Source organism: Lutra lutra, chromosome 9 (genome assembly GCF_902655055.1).
Source record: "Lutra lutra chromosome 9, mLutLut1.2, whole genome shotgun sequence".
Lineage (NCBI taxonomy): Eukaryota > Metazoa > Chordata > Mammalia > Carnivora > Mustelidae > Lutra > Lutra lutra.
In genome coordinates this window covers 30,062,363-30,078,939 of record NC_062286.1, presented here as the reverse complement: position 1 = coordinate 30,078,939, position 16,577 = coordinate 30,062,363, and the positions used below count along the sequence as shown (strand labels likewise).

General features: G+C 41.7%; 1 protein-coding gene across 1 annotated transcript in view; it reads left to right on the top strand.

The window, feature by feature from the left end:
* Positions 1–16,577, top strand: part of TTC27 (tetratricopeptide repeat domain 27) — a 175,459-nt gene that overhangs the window by 149,897 nt on the left and 8,985 nt on the right. Inside the window, exon 17 of the mRNA XM_047746251.1 lies at positions 15,519–15,716. Within this exon, the coding sequence (XP_047602207.1) occupies positions 15,519–15,716 (198 nt within the window). The remainder of the gene's footprint in view (positions 1–15,518; positions 15,717–16,577) is intronic.

The window sequence follows — 16,577 nt, the reverse complement described above, 5'->3', positions numbered from 1 at the left end:
AATGAAATAGAATGATGTTTGTTGTGATTTATTGCTTTGGTTATCTCAATGGAATAGCTGGAGTAAGTCCCATACTCGTTTATTCACTCATTGAACAAGCATTTATTACACACTTTCAGATGTTTTGAACAATACGGAAATGAAGACTAACGTTTTCTTTGCAGTGTTTAGTGAAATGGTCCTCTTGGTGAGATGAAGTCAGAATGGTTAAGTCTAACACTGTACAAAAAATATTAGATCCTTTCAGAAAACACGGGAGACTTGAAGCCATTGTGTTTGTCATCTTGTAGTTGTACACAGACAAGGCTGTGTAGACGCCTCAGGGTTACAAAGTCAGGGGGCTTAAAAATACAACACTTTATTTGCATTAATCAGCACATGCTATTTAAAATGATGACGTTGAGGGGCACCTGGGTAACTCAGTCGTTAAATGTCTGCCTTCGGCTCAGGTCATGATCCCAGGGTCCTGGGATTGAGCCCCACATTGGGCTCCCTGCTCAGCAAGAAGCCTGCTTATCCCTCTCCCACTCCTCCTGCTTGTGTTCCCTCTCTTGCTGTCTCTCTCTCTATCAGATAAATAAATAAAAATCTTTTAAAAAAATAAAATGATGAAGTTGAAATTATGAAAAAACAAAAATAACATCTGACATATGACAACACCTTACTGTTTCTACATAGTATTGTCTGTACCCCAGCTGTTCCAAAATTTACCTTATTTGGGCCCTGTCCTATGGCCCCAGCCCTCGACCTGGATGCACATTCTTGCAAGCTCAGCCATATGACTGGCCATGTTACTTCAAGGCTCAGCTTCTGGGCCATTCACTTGAAAGATCTTTGGCTTCGAGTAGAAAGATGTACCTACTTCCAGGACATATGTTGACCCCTTTGAATCAGCTCTCTTTTTCTTTTACCCTTCTGTCCTTTCTAAATATTGTATATTGACCTTCTTGAATTCTATAGCATAAAGATCAATTAAAACATGAATGGAGGCAGAGCTGAATTTTACATCCGAGAGAAGCTAGGAGCCCTGCCAGATCTATTTGCGTGGTTTCCTGCCAGTCCTGTAAACAGAGCTGAAATTCTCGGTGGAGGCAGTTCTTTTTCTTCTACACTTAGCCTGTGGACAAAGGGTACAGATGAGGCTCTAAACAGATCTTGGTATGCTACCAAACCACCGAGGATGGGGCAGAGATTCCAAAGTGCTCATCTCCTATTTACTTCAACTGTAATTTTTAAAAAGATCCTTCTTTACTAGAAAGCATTCTGAAGCCTGTTTCTAAAGTCTCAGAGAGAATGTAAATAGTTTACATTGGGAGTTTATTCCATTTTATACTTGAAATAAATTCTGGGTTCCTTTTCTTTCACATTTTACAGTTGTGCACAAAACATTCAAATCTGGCACTCCTCATTTAGACACCACCACTGGCTCAATCCCAGCACTCTTTAGAATTACAAACCGTCAGAGCAGGAAGGGACCCTAAAGGAGTCCTGTAGGCTCAGCTGAATAAACCACACACACATCAGAAGGGGGTGTGAAGTCCTGGAAGGGTTGATTCTCCCAAGTTGTCACCCTGCCAGTATTGATCCTAGGGATGTCGTGTCTGCCTGAGGTGTCTGAACACTGACTCCTTGGTCAATCTCATCCCATTAATCTTCTCTCATGTGTCCCTGGTCTCTAACTGATCTGGTTTTCTTTCTGTTGCCGGTGGAATTCCCCCTCTGAATCCATATTTTAACTCAACAGCAATCCTTCAGATCTGCTGAGGATTAGTAATAATTGACTTACCAGATTGGCTTTTTGGATTATACTGGTCATCCTTCTATGCTTGGCACTCTTGGAGTTGGTTTTATATAAGGAACCCAACAGAAGAGGTTCAGTCCCCTCTTCTGTGAGAGATGGACTTGGGTGGTTATGGTACATGAGCATCAAAGTGGGGGGGGGGGTCTTTTCTGTTTTCTCTCTCACTTATTCTCCTGTGCTTTTCAAGGCACATAAAGCAGGTCAAGGTGGGGCGTGGTGGAGTTGTAATAACTACCATGTATTGAGGGCTGGCTGTGTGCCAGACACTATTGTAAGCACTTGATGTGTATTAACTAATTTCTCATCTTGGCTTTGTGGGATAGATTTGGACATTTATAAACTATGTTGGACTCTGGAACATATGTATGTATCTTCCTGCTTTGTTTTAAGGAAGCTAATGCTATCAAAATAACTGTTCAAAGATTGTCTGGAAGCTGTTATTTCCACATCATAAAGAATTATAAAGTCATCAAGATATTGCTGATTTCAGTTGCCTTCCATGTATCAAATATACCATGTCATCTAGCTATGTTGGACCCGAGAGGACTCTATTCCAAAAGAAAGGCGAGACAAAATGAAACATTTGCTTTACTGAAGATGGTTTAGAGTAAAATAGGTTTAGCCTTGATCATTCCAGTCTCTTGTAATTAAGTTAGCTGGAAATGTATTGAGAATCTTAAGTTTTTCTTCTGTCTCTACTCTTCTCCCACCATTCCCAGCTTAGGAATCTCCTCTCTCAGGATGGAAATGAATTCTTACACATGTCTTAAATAATACTGGTGTATTTGAGTATCTGTAACTGTATGGGGAGGGAAGTGATATTTAGAATAATATATTGGTAGTCACAGTGACAGATACCAAGGAGAAAACTCTGGCAAAAATAACCTGTGTTTGATTCTGAAGATGAAACTTTCAGTTGCTGATTTTGCATGTTGTATACTGAAACTAATTCATTGGAATTGTAAGAACACATGGTTAGAAATCCTTCAGGAGGGGCGCCTGGGTGGCTCAGTGGATTAAGCCTCTGCCTTCGGCTCGGGTCATGATCTCAGGGATCGAGCCCCGCATCGGGCTCTCTGCTCGGCAGGGAGCCTGCTTCCTCCTCTCTCTGCCTGCCTCTCTGCCTACTTGTGATCTCTCTCTCTCTGTCAAATAAATAAAATTAAAAAAAAAAAAAAAAAAGAAATCCTTCAGGAGGCTTGCCTGAAAAATAATGAAGAGACTCACACAATAGTGTATTCTGTGGAATTCTGGGCAATTCTCAGTCAATACAATTCATTTTGAAGTAAAAATGTTTTTTCTTAAGTTTTTAATGAAGACCTAAAGAGGAAGCAAAGCTTATTTAATGTAAAGAATGATTCTATAAAAAAAGATTACTTTTTTTCTTTCCATTTATCCAACCTTAGTTCCGAATGCATAGAGATGCATTTTGAGCATTTTTCAGAAAAGGAGAAAAAAAAAGTCTTAAGAGAAACCCCACTCTACCCCCCACAAACTTCTTGTAACACAAATTGAGATATTTTGATTGAACTTTTATCTTAGATTTTTCAAACATATTTTGGTGTTCATGGAGCTTTTCACTCCTTCCAGCAAAACTAATCATGAGGAATTTTTACCCATGGAAAAAAATCACGTTCTGATTTCCATTTAAAATTCTAATCCTGAACTAAAGTGACAATATTTGGTTTTCTAAAGAAAATTACTAGGATTTAGTTTAAATTTATGGCCACCTAAGCAACAAGTGTTGGCCAGGATTCTGAGAAAGAGGAAGCCTCGTGCACCGTTGGTAGGAATGCAAACTGGTGCAGCTACTCTGAGAAGCAGTATGGAGATTCCTCGAAAAGTTAAAAATATTGCTACCCTGTGATTCAGTATTTGCACTACTGGGTATTTATCCTAAGAATACAAAAACACTGATTCGAAGGGATAGATACAACAATGTTTATTGTAACAGTATTTTCAATAGCCAAATTAGGGAAGCAACCCAAGTGCTCTTCGATAGATGAGTGGATAAAGAAGATGTGGTATTTGTGTGTGTGTATACACACACACACACACACACACACACACACACACACACACAGGAATACTATGCAGTCATAAAAAAGAATGAACTCTTGCCATTTGCAAAAACATGGATGGATTCTAGAAAGTGTAATGCTGAGTGCAATAAGACAGAGAAAGACAAATACCATATCATTTCACTCGTATGTGGAATTTAGGAAGCAAAAAAAATGAACAAAGGAAAAAAAATGAACAAAGGGAAAAAAGGAGACAAACTAAAAAACAGACTTTTTTTTTTAACGATCAACCAGAACAAGAATTTATTAATAAGTAAAATTTATATACTCAGAAATGAGTGCATAACATGTCTTTTTAAAATTATCAGTGAAAGGTCTTAGAATTCAGCATTTTGATTTTTAAAATAAAAATGTATAGATGGACTGACTAGGAGAATGGAGAACACCGAAGACAGCATCACTAAGTGGAAGATGAAATTGATGACTTGTCATAGAACACAGCCCTGGGGAATCTCCTGATATTCCCTAAAGACAGTTGTGTTCTTTGCCTTTTCTACCTGTTGAAAAAACAGACTCTTAACTACAGAGAACAAACTGATGGTCACCAGAGGGGAAGTGTCAAGTGACGGGTAAAATAGAGGAAGGGGATTAAGAGTGAATTACCGTGATGAGCACTGTAATATGTGGAGCTGTTGAACCCCTATAATGTGCACCTGAGACTGGGTAACACTGTGCATTAACTACACTGGAAGGAAAATAATTTTAAACAATTTCTAGCCAGCTAGTATTTTTTAATCTAGTTTTCCTCTCACTCTTCCTTTGTTCCCCAAATTCAGAATATGAAACATTCCTCCATTTGTACAGCACTATTTCATCTGCACACGAATATTTCAGTGAGTTTGAAATTAGTTTCTATAAGACTTAAGTGGTTTTAGAAACAAGGGCAGCTTTGGAGTTCTCGAGACTTCCTTCTTGTACCCCCACTTCAACACACAGGGTTCCCAGCAACTGTTTCTGTTATGAGAAATATTGCTTGTAAACAGAGTCTTTGAATGGCACTTTTGAAGATGACTTAAGGCTCTTAGCTTAATGTTTACATTTGGATTTGGAGAAATATTACTGAGAACATAACATCCAGATAACCAGCAACTTGCTCAGGCCAAATTATCATCTGGAGCACCCTGTAATGGAGAAATAGTCACAGTGAGATAATGTGGCAGGACCTGTTAATGGCTTTCCTTACAAGTGTCTTAGAATGCTGATGGCAGTGTTTAGTGTCTGGCAGGTGTGGGGAGAATTGCTCTGTAGTGATGTCATTATCATGGAAGGACAGACTTAAAGGCTATTGATGGACTTGGTCGTATTTAGCTTCATGGAATATTTCTGTCTGTCATCATGCTTTATTGCAATTAGTCAGTATGGACTAAGACAATTGATAGGTTGTCTGGAATATTTTTATCTTGGCTAAAAAAATTTTACTTCATTTGACGCTTCAAGTTTAGCAAAGGGTGTTTTTCAAAAATCTCATATTCTTATTTTTGACACTACCAGACTTCATTCTATTTTAGTTTGCTTAAAAAATTTATTTATGTATAGTTCTTTATAAATGTGGTTATTGTCATTTTAATAGTTTCTGTTATGTGTGTGTACATGTGCAAATTTATAATCCTTTTAATACACATGTAGGAAGCTAGCTACAAATTATTCTGTATTTTTCAGTATTTGTAATAAAAGGAGTACTATATCACTTTCTCCTTTCTCTGTGTCCTAATTTTGATTAATGCATAGCCTAGTAAAACTTAGGAATGCTTTTTGTCATAATACATATTTATGTTTATGTCTAAGCTATATATATTTTAGTTACAATAAAATAAAATTTCATATTCCTTCATAATTAGTCTCTGTTCAGTTTTCCAGGTACTTACTATTGTGAATAATGCCATGAGTATCCTTACAGATAAATCCCTGTGTATAGCCATGCTTTTTTCCTCAGGATAAATTCTAATGTTGATTTATTAATTTTTTTTATTTTTTCTTTTTCTCCTCCCTGTCCCCCCCCCCTTCTTTGATGACTGGGGCGATCATTTCAGGGAAAGAATTTAAGTATTGCAGTATTACACCCCATTTGCTATTTATAAATGGAAGAGGAAGGGAAGGGGATTAACATATATTAAGTGCTTATTATGTTTCTGGCACTTACCATGGGTTATCTTTTATAGGGCATTCAGTATTTTCAGGTGGATACTAAATATTTCTCATTTTACAGTGGATGAATGTGACACATAAGGAGGTTATATAATTTGACCAGCCATGTCAAATTATATGGTCATAGTAGGAACCAAAGACAGGAATCACATCTAGGTATGCCTGTTTTTCTCCTTTGTATCATGTCTTAAAGTCTATGGGAAGGTTTATGTTAAAAAAAAAAACAAAAACATTTCTACATTATATAAGTGAGTATGTGAACTATATATGACAAAGTTTTTAAAAATTGGGGCTTGGGGGGTACCTGGGTGGCTCAGTTGCTAAAAAATTGGGGCATAATTTACATGTATTAAAATGTATAGATCTAAAGTGTTACTTGATGTGTTTGGATCATTCTGTATTCTTATTTAGCCAATACCCAAAACAGATAAAGTACATTTTCATCACCACAGAAAGTCCTCTTTGGCCCCTTTCCAGTCCATTGTACCACCACTCTTTACCCCCCAGGCCAGGCTACTGCTTTCTGATTTCAGCAACATCGTTATCATTTGGTTTTTCTTAAATGTCATATACGGAGAATCATATACAGAGTGTTCTTTTATATTGATGTTGTTCTTTGTGTGGATTTCTCTTTGGTGTTTTCTTTGGGAAGCGGGGAGATGGTGTTGATGGGCACTGGGGCAACCTGCCAACCAGACTGCAGTCCTGCAGCGAGTGGCGGCTAGCCTGAAAGAAAAGAGGGGATGGCGTGGATAGATCTTACACAAATTATATTCGTAAAGTCAGTATTATTTCCATTTCTTTTGCTGAGGTATCTGCAGCTTAGCAAGGTGAACTAGTAAGTCTCATGTTTCAGAGCGAGCAAGTGGTCGTAAAGCCAGGACTTGAAGCCCAAAGTCTGGTCTTTTTAACCTAAAAGCCTGGGCATGCCTTTCCCACAGTCGAAGACATTTCTTTTTTTTCCCTGAAGACGTGAAAAAGCAAATATTAAATTGCCTACCTCACTGTGATAACCAAGGTTTGGGGAAGCCAAGGGTCGGGGTTATCAGGCCAGGAAACAGAGCAAATCCTGTGAAGCGCTCCAAGTGGAGCAGGGAGGTAGCCAAGCCGGGAGGCGGAAAATGGCTTCACTCCTGGCCTGGAGCCCTCCTGGAAGTTTCTGTGACCGGCCTTCAGGCAATTCCGTTCCTTCCGGCTTTGGAGACCTGCAGAATGCAAAGGGCCAACACCTTGTGCTTTTGGCCAAGATTTTGGTGAGACTTGGCCAAGGATTCCAAGGTTAACATTGGGGAAGGGGATGGTTCGGGCTTTCTCTTTGTGGGGATTTCTCAGCGTGTACGTTGGAATCACTGTTCGTCCATGTGAGGAAACATGAACTCTCCTCAGGGTCTGGAGGTGGCTCCCCACAGTCATTCTCTGCTGCTGCCTCCCTTAGGCACAGTCTGGGACAGAGGGGAGAGAGAGGCTCAGGATAGAGAATAAAGTTCTGGCTCACCTAAATGAATGAGAGATGTGAGTGAGGGATTAAGAGGTCATTGCGGGGCATCCGGGGCCTGGCGTTGGTTTGGGGACGATGTGAGGAGCTTTAGGGCTGTTTATAGCGATGAGAATGAAATCCCTCTAAGCCTCCAGGCTTAAAAAATACACTTAGATTATTTTATGATACATCAAATGAATTCCAAATGGACTAACTCTATGCAAACTCTTTATTCATCTCATAAAAAAAATCAGGAATAGAAATGGATACTTCCCAAATTTTCTGAACTTTAAAGCAATAAAAGAAAACTTGAAAGAATTTTTATGACCACATTTAAAAAGTATGTGACGGAATATTTGTAACAAATAAGAAAGATTAAAAGCTAATAATACTCTTATTATATAAAGAGCTATTATCTGCTACAGGAATGAAATGTGACAGAACAGTGGATTCAGAAACAGACTCAAGTAAGTTATGAGAATATGGTCCATGATAAAGATGACATTTTAAGTCTGTGGGATAAAAATAGAATATTCAATATGTATGGGGATGGTTGGCCAAGCATCTGGAATAAAAAACTAAAGCTCTGCCTCACTGGTTACACTAAAGTAAATTCAGTTGCATCAGATACTGAAATTGGAGGGCCTGAGAATGAGGATGACATTGTAGATACGAGCGGAGATTCTGGGGGTAGACAATCCGGGCTTGCAACCCACCTCCGCCGGCCTGCAGCCCTACGGCCTGGGGGAACTTAATCGCTTTATGCCTCACTTTTGTAAGATGGGGATGAAAATAGTGCCTGCCTCTCGAGGACTGTTGTGAGGAGTAAAGGAGTTGATCTGTGGAAAGGGCTTGGAACAGTGCTTGGCACATACAGGTGTTCTGAGGGCGGCCGCTTTCATCTTCATCATCATCACCAAAAAAGTTAAAACCATAAAAGCACTGAAAGAAAAGAAAGTATGGCAAATACTTTTTATAAGCTTGGGGTTGGAGAAACCAGTTTTAATCGTGACACAAAAGCCATACCCCAGGAAAGAAAAGTTTGAGAGATTTGATATTTGAAACTTCTACACGTGGGGAAAGGATGCCGTTGGAGTGGGGTGCCAGAGGTCACCATCCCTAGAAGGGACAGGCTGTGAGGTGACAGCTGTTCATTTGGTGCTTCTTGAACTAAACCTGGAAGATGATTAGGAGAAGCTGGGGAAGTGCCCTGGGGAGAGACTGTTTCAGCGATTCCGGTGTTGTCTGGGTCTTTCTACTCAACACTCCCAGATTAGTCTCCTGCAGCTGCTCTAACAAGTTACCACAAGCATGGTGTCTCCAGACAACAGAAGTGTATTCTCACCATTCAACTCTGGAGCTGAGAAGGCCTGAAATAAAGGCTGTGCTCTCTCTGAAGGCTGTGGGAAATAGTCTTCCCCTCCTTCCTCTGGGTGCTGGTGGCTCCTGGCATTCCTTGGATTGTGGTGGCGTTGCTCCTGTCTCTTCCTCTTCCCCTGCTTCCGCACTACCTTCTCCGTCCTCTCCTCTTCTTAGAAGGATGGTAGTCACTGAACTTAGGACACACCCAAATCTGGTATAACCTCTGTTTGTTTGTTTTTTAACCCTGACAACCCCAACCCCTAACCCTGGTATAACCTCATCTTAACTAATTTTATCCACAAATTATATCTGTTTGAAAGAAGATCACATTGTCAAGTTCTGTTTAGACATGAAATTGGGGAGGAAGCAAATTCACCACAGCTGACCCGCCACAACTGTTGTGCTCCCTTTTCAGGGAGAAGGCAGTGCCTGTGAGAATAGCGGGCTTGGTAGACGCCGGGGGTGCACCTGACACCCAGCTTCACCTCACTGGGGCGGTTGTGGTGGCAGAGGTGACATGCACAGAGCCACACCAAGGCCAGAGATGTTGCCACTCATCATGCCTTGCCTTTAGCCAACAACATCAGATGTTTAAACATGTGGAAGTGACGAAGGAGATAGTAAGAATAGGGAGGAGGGAGTGGATAGAAAATTAAAGCTTTTCAGATAGAACTCAGTCATGTGCAATTTTGAGAGAGAAGCCCAGAATCCCCTGCCATGGGGGACAAACTAGGATTTCTCTTTTTTGTTCAAGTCCAGTATGTTTAACATACAGTGTTACATTAGTTTCAGGTGTACAATACAGTGACTCAGCAGTTCCGTCCAGTATCCGGCGCTCGTCACAAGTGCCCTCCTTCATTCCCATCACCTGTTTCACCCATCTCCCTCTGCCACCGCCCTCTGGTGACCATCAGCTTGCTCTCTGTAGTTAAAGAGTCTTGGTTTTTCTTTCTCTGTCTTGCAAAGTAGAATTTCTAAGAAGGATCCACTGTTAGGCTTTAGGAGATTGTGATGTGATGATCAGCAACACTGTGAAAAAGACTTGTGTATGTGGATATGCACATTCTGGAAAGAGGGTTCTGAACTCTCATTAGATTAGCCACGTGGGTGTCCAGAACCTCAGGAAAGTAAACACAGACTGAAGAATCATCTTTGGAGTAGACCGTTAGGATTAGTTTTCAGTTAAAAAGCCTAGTTGGTTATAATCACTTATAATCACTGTGGTTTTTCTAGAGAAAGCCTCTAGAACTTGAGCTACATGACAAGTGGGACAATACTACCGAGTGCATTTATCTGTTGCTCTGGTCTGTGAACGTCCTCAGTGCCTTCCGAGTGCGCAGGAGTAACTTGTGCACAGCCACATCCCCCAGCCGCCACCCCATTTCTCTGCGGCATTTTAGCTCTGGAGGAGAAGCACCTTCCATGGGCTCCACTTGCCCTCCTCCCGGCCTCTTGGAGCCCAAGCCGATGAGGCTTTCTCTCCCCATCTGCTGAACTGCACTGTTGGCAAGGTCCCTACTGCCACTTCCAGGGGACACTCGTTAGTCCTCAAGTTCTTCAGCCTATTGGCGATGTCGAACCCCACAGATCTCCCTTCCTCCACAAAATGTTTCTTTCACTTGTCTTCCAGAATTTCGAGCTTCTTACCTTACCAGCTGTGGCTTCCTCGTCTCATTGGTGACACCCAGTAAGACGAGCCCCTTTTGGTGACAGCCCCTCCAGGCTCAGCCCAACCTCTGTTTCCTTCCCCGTATGTGCTGCTACCCCTGAGGTCTCACCGTCACCTTGGGTTTCCTTCTTCTCTTCCCGAGAGTATGTATTAGGGAGACAAGGTAACAAGTTTTCCTCCACACGACCATTTAAATCTTTCTCATGTAGACCATTCATTTTATTTCGTTATGGCTGCACTTTTCAGATGTCTTCTTTTTTTCTCCGTTGGCTCATGATCCCCGGGGGGATTTTGGGTTTCCACTGGTAATACGTGCTGGTGGGAGCGCCTAAGTGGTGCCCTTCCACGTGAGTCTGGACCTTAGTGGAACCTCACCCCTGGTGCCTTCACGACAGCCACCTCCCACCACCCGCAGGTGGTCTGGCTCCTGAGGAAACCTCCCAGTTCTCTGCCAGGCGCTGCTTTCTTCCCGTGCCTGTGTTGCTGGGTAGCCCTCTAACCACCTCCGCAGGTGGAGGGCCTGCTAGGCGGCCGGGGCTCTGCCCAGCTGTGCCCGCAGGTCCCCGGCTTGCCCTGGGCTGGCGCTGCGGTGTGGCAGTGTCTCCGTGCTGATGGCACGCGGCGTGTAGAGCACCCACCTGTGGACATGGGCACCTGGCAGTCTTCCACCCTCCGCTGCCTTCTCCTCCATGGCTTCTCCCGTGTTTGCTGCTTCTGCCTCAGGTTCATCCGCTCTCTCCTTTCTCAAGCTGTGTACAGTGTTGGGTTCAGAAAGAGGAGCCGGCAGTGGATTAGTGCATCAGCTCGTGGGCTGTATTGTTTCCGTAATGAAGATTAACAGTAAAGCCGCTTTCACACTGGAAACAAGTGAGTTCCATACAGATTAAGAAAACATTTAAATAGCTTTAAAAGGAAATACGTTTACTCAGCAAACGTTTAGAGGGAGATTTAAGTGCACTAACTAATGAAAGAAATAAAATACAAAAAAATAGCTGCAAATGCCTTAGTAGAACAAAATGTCAAAGATTTAAAAGATAATGATCTGCTCAGTGCTGGTAATATTCAATGAAATGACACATTTTCATATGCTAATGATAGGATCTAATTTGATTTAGCCCTTTTAGAAAGTGTCAGAATCACCACCAGAGTCTTAAAATGTTTATTCCTTTGATTCTATACTTCTGTTTCTGGAATTTTTCTTTTATTTCTTTCTTTCTTTCTTTTTTTTTTTTTTAATAATTTTTCTATTTTTTTAAGTAACCTCTACACACAAGTTGGGCCTTGAACTCACAACCCTGCGATCACCAATTTCATGCTCCACCGAGTGAGCCAGCCAGGTGCTCCTGTTCTGGAAATCTAACCTAGATACGCAGTGAAGTGTCATTTATCATAGTAATAACATCAGTGGCAGGACATGGAAGCAGCGTCTTTATCTGACTGCAGGGAAATTGTTAAACAGACTGCAGTCTGTCAATCCAGTGGAATATTTTGAATCTATTAAAATGATCTATTTTAAAGAGTATATGAAAACATGAAAAAATTCCATGACATAATCGGGAAGATAAGACTGTTTACATAGTATTAAAAAATGTGTGTGTAGTAAAAAATTAGAAGAAACCCACTGCAGTGTTAGTAGTGCTTGTGTTTGGGAATTTTCTTTTCCCTTTCTATTTTTTATTAGCTCTGATGTCTTGGGGAAGTAACAAAAATAAATAAGTAGAAAAACTACAAAAACCTGTTTGGTTTGGTCTATTCAAGATTTGGCAAAGAAATAATGAAATGATCAAAGTCACTAGTATACATATTTCATAAAAGAAAGGTTTTTCCGGTATAAAAGAATTCATTATTAGAAGGGAAGAAATAACAGGAATAAGGAGCTGTACCTTGTAAATGAACACAACGAATCCTTGAGGCAAGACCCAGGACCTGGACTGTGGGTTCAGATCCAACTGAGCCTTCCCCAGCTGTGTGACCTTGGCCAAGTTACTTGACTCATCTGTGCTCCAGTGTCTGCATCTGCAGAATGCAGATAATCAGAGCACCTTCCTCACAGGACTGTCAGGAGGATTGTGCCTTCCTAGAGGCCCTGGCTCTCAAGCATGCTCATATGCTCTCTTCGTCTCTCTGTCTCTGTCACTGTCTCTGTGTCTCTGTCTCTCTTACATGTATATTTGGAAGTGTTATCTACCATTATTGTCTTCCCATCATCTCCATCAAAGAAAGCTCAGGAGTCAAATACCACTGGCATTCAAAACCTTCTCTGTGCCTCACTTGCTATGGGACCCAGAGAAAGTACATTTTGCCTTTCTTGTCTGAGTTTATTTGTAAAGTGTAGAGAATGAAGTGCCTGCCTGCTAGGGTCCCTGTGAGAACCAAATGTGATCAGGTTGGTCATGGGCTCCGCACAGGGCTTGGCACATAATGATGCTCATGGCGGAGGTGCTGGGGAGGGATTGAGGGCAGCTACCATGGTGACGGATTCTGTTTTTCTTTAGGTCTCTTTTGTTTTGTTTTAAAGATTTTATTTATTTATTTGACAGAGAGATCACAAGTAGCAGACAGGCAGGCAGAGAGAGAGGGGAAAGCAGGCTCCCCGGTGAGCAGAGAGCCTGATTTGGGGCTCGATCCCAGGACCCTGGGATCATGACCTGAGCCGAAGGCAGCGGCTTAACCCACTGAGCCACCCAAGCGCCCCTAAATTAAATTTTTATTTTATGAAAATAGTACATACATATATACAACTTAAATAGTAGTCAAAGGCTTATAACAAAATACAACAGTTTCCTGCTCTACCCATTTCTAGTCCTAAAGATCCTGCTCTCTAAAGGAGTTAGTATATAGTATATAGTGTTTCTTTTGCCATTTGTATGTTTCTATATCTCATAATATATACACTACTACTCTTTATTAACCAAATTTAGGTATTACCGGTTGACTGTTAGAGTTATCAAGGACCTAACTCTCATATCAACATCTCTGCTCCTTCTCTTTCTTTTTGGTTTTTAAAGGACATATTTTTTAATAGATTTTATTCATTCATTCCTGCATGCATTCATTCATTCGTTTATTTATTTAAGAGAGCACGAGAGCACAGGTGGTAGGGAGGAGTAGAGGGGGAGGGAGAGGGAGAGAGCTGAGTGTGGAGCTCAACCATGACCCTGAAATCGAGATCTGAACCAAAACCAGGAGTCAGATGCTCAACCGACTGAGCTACCCAAGCACCCCAAGTGCTACTTCTCTTATCTTCCCAGTATATTTACATTAAAGTTTTTGGTTAAATGAATATTCTCTATTAAATTTCTATGCCCATACATATAATATTCAAAATGAGTGTTACGGGCTACTATGATTGGGGTCTTTTATGATGCTAATAGTTGTCTTAGTTTTCATGTTTTTCTCTCTCTTTGTAAGCCTCTTGTCTGAAATCGCAATGTCTCCTGCCTTTCTTCTGGCTTTAACTCTGGATACAGTCACTAATCCTTTGTAATTGCTGAATTCAGTAGCGTCCTCCAGCCCTAAACTTTGTAGCTGTGCTCTTCGTACTTCCTCCTCCCTTGGTTTCCATGACGTCACTTTATCCCGTCTTTCCATGGACTCCTTTTTAGTCTTGCTTATGCATAGACCCCTGTTTACCTTCCTTTAAGTGTAGTGTTCCCTAGATTCTATCTGTAATCTGATTTTAACCAACAGAATTTCTTTAGGCAATATCTGTCATGGCCAGGAATGACTTCTATTATCTGTTCCTCCTTATAGAACTTTATTGTAAGCTCATTTAACTGGCCGCTGAACATACAGGTAGAGAGTATGAAGATATTTGTCATTGCTTTCATTCCTGTTCAAGGTCCCACTCTCTTCTTGTGACATCTGCATGTGAATTTTTTAGAGGCTTTGGTATCTACCTGTCTGAAGTTCCCTTCGCCCTACCTGCCCCTGTTCATCTAGACATGCCACCTCCTTACGCTTTCACCCTTCTGTTCCCTTCACACACCACCAAATATCCACATATACTCTCTTCTCCAGCACCTGCACTGCCACTCCCTTTTTATTGTAAGAAAGCTTAAAGTTCTCTCCCCCATCTCCTCCTATGGGTAAAGTGAGAGGATGGGATGTTGGGCCAATTGTCTGATCCCAGAGAAAGCAAAGTATTTTACTAATTTAGTAGGCTTTATTTGTACTGGACAGTAACTATTTTAATAGACCATCCCTTTTAAAACGTGTTAATCCTTGAAATGTTTGAAGAGTGATCACTTGACAGTAGTGTGTATCCACACAGTCTCTTCTGCACTGTTACTTTTAGATTTAAAATCATGAGTGGGATTGTATTAAGAATTATGTATTTTCAGAACTAGAACTACATATATGGGGTTGTAATGTGAATTTACAGGCAGAGATAAGGTATCTTTTCCAAACGAGAAAGAAAAAACACAATTGAATGTTCTCTTGTCCATTTTTATTGCTGTGTATAAAAAGGACCGTGAGTCTGAGCTGACATTCCTAAAAGCTACAGGTGTCAGTCAGAGCATTCAGAGAGAGTGCTCAGAATGAGAAGGCTTCATGCCCTCCAAGGAACCTTAAAGGGAGCCCAGGTGAATCAGCATGTGATTCTAGAGAGTGGTTCAGCATGGCTCCCTGTTTATTTTTTTTTTCTTTAAGATTTTATTTATTTATTTGACAGAGATCACAAGTAGGCACAGAGACAGGCAGAGAGAGGTGGGGGGAAGCAGGCTCCCCGCTGAGCAGAGAGCCCGACTCGGGCCTCAACCTCAGGACCCCAAGATCATGACCTGAGCTGAAGGCAGAGGCCCAACCTACTGAGCCACCCAGGCGCCTCCATGTTTATTTTTAAAAAGCGTAAAGGTGATATTCCAGTGGCTCTCAAGGTTTTTCACCATCACTGTCCTTGATAATGGCGATGGTAGCCCCTTGTTTTTTTGTTATTGTTTTTTGTTGTTTCTAGCTTACCAGTTCTGTGCATTTTTTAAGGTCCTTAAAATTCTGGTCAGGGCAGTGGTTGACGGGGTAACCGATCGAAGTGGAGATGTCGCAACTGCCCTCAGAGGAAAGCTGCGGGAGTTACTTGGCAGAGTGACTTCAAGAGTGACGAATGATGGAGAAATCTGGAGGCTGTATGCCGCAGTGTATGGAAATGGGCAGAGTGAAAAGCCTGATGAAATCGAAAAGGTAAGTCCTCTTTCAGTTCTCACGGGAACTTGCCTTTTGTTTGAATTACGTGTAGCAGATCTCCTCCTTCGATGGTTGGGGGGAGAATTAAATTAGCTCAAAAAGGATGATGGATATGCTCAGGTTTTCCGAATCTTTATTCGGAATCTTTAACGTAAGCACTTTGAATGGCGGGCAGGTTAAGACTTGCAAGCATTCATCTTTTTTACTTTCCATGAATTTTTCTTACATAATTGTTCTCCATTTCCTGCAAAAAGGTCCCTCCAGCCTGCTCCCCGACGGGAGCTGAGGCAAGCAGCTGTTCACATGCTTTACTCTCAGCCCTTTCTGCAGGCTCCTTGCTGAAGACTGAGGTAGATGGGGCCCAGCGACAAAAGAGGGTTTAGATCTGAGATGGGGGCCTTGGAAGGAAAAGAGAAAAAGGCATGAGATAAGACCATGGAAGGAGCGCTTTGAACACAAAAGGCTGTACAGAGGTTACCCTGCCCCTTTCTTGAAAGTGCACGAAAGCACCAGTTACACTCAACTTATGCCTTTGGCCTCTTATCTTAGAACCCAAAGGAGCCCCCAGAGTTTCCAAGGTTGAAATCATTGTTTTCTGTTCTTTTCAAAACATCCACAACAAATCAAATGTACTCCTTGCATGAGTTTGGAGTTCACTGCAGTCCAGCTCATCTGTGAGATTCCTGGCCATCTCTCCTCCTGCAGTCCACAGCTGGCTCCCACCATGGCTTGTCAGCCCGGAGAACACACACTCACACGCACGCAGGCACACACTCCTACTTTCTGTGCTTCCACTTCTTCTTGAATGATGTGCTCTTGCATGTATGGACTCAAGGGGAGTCTGAATTCTCTGATCGG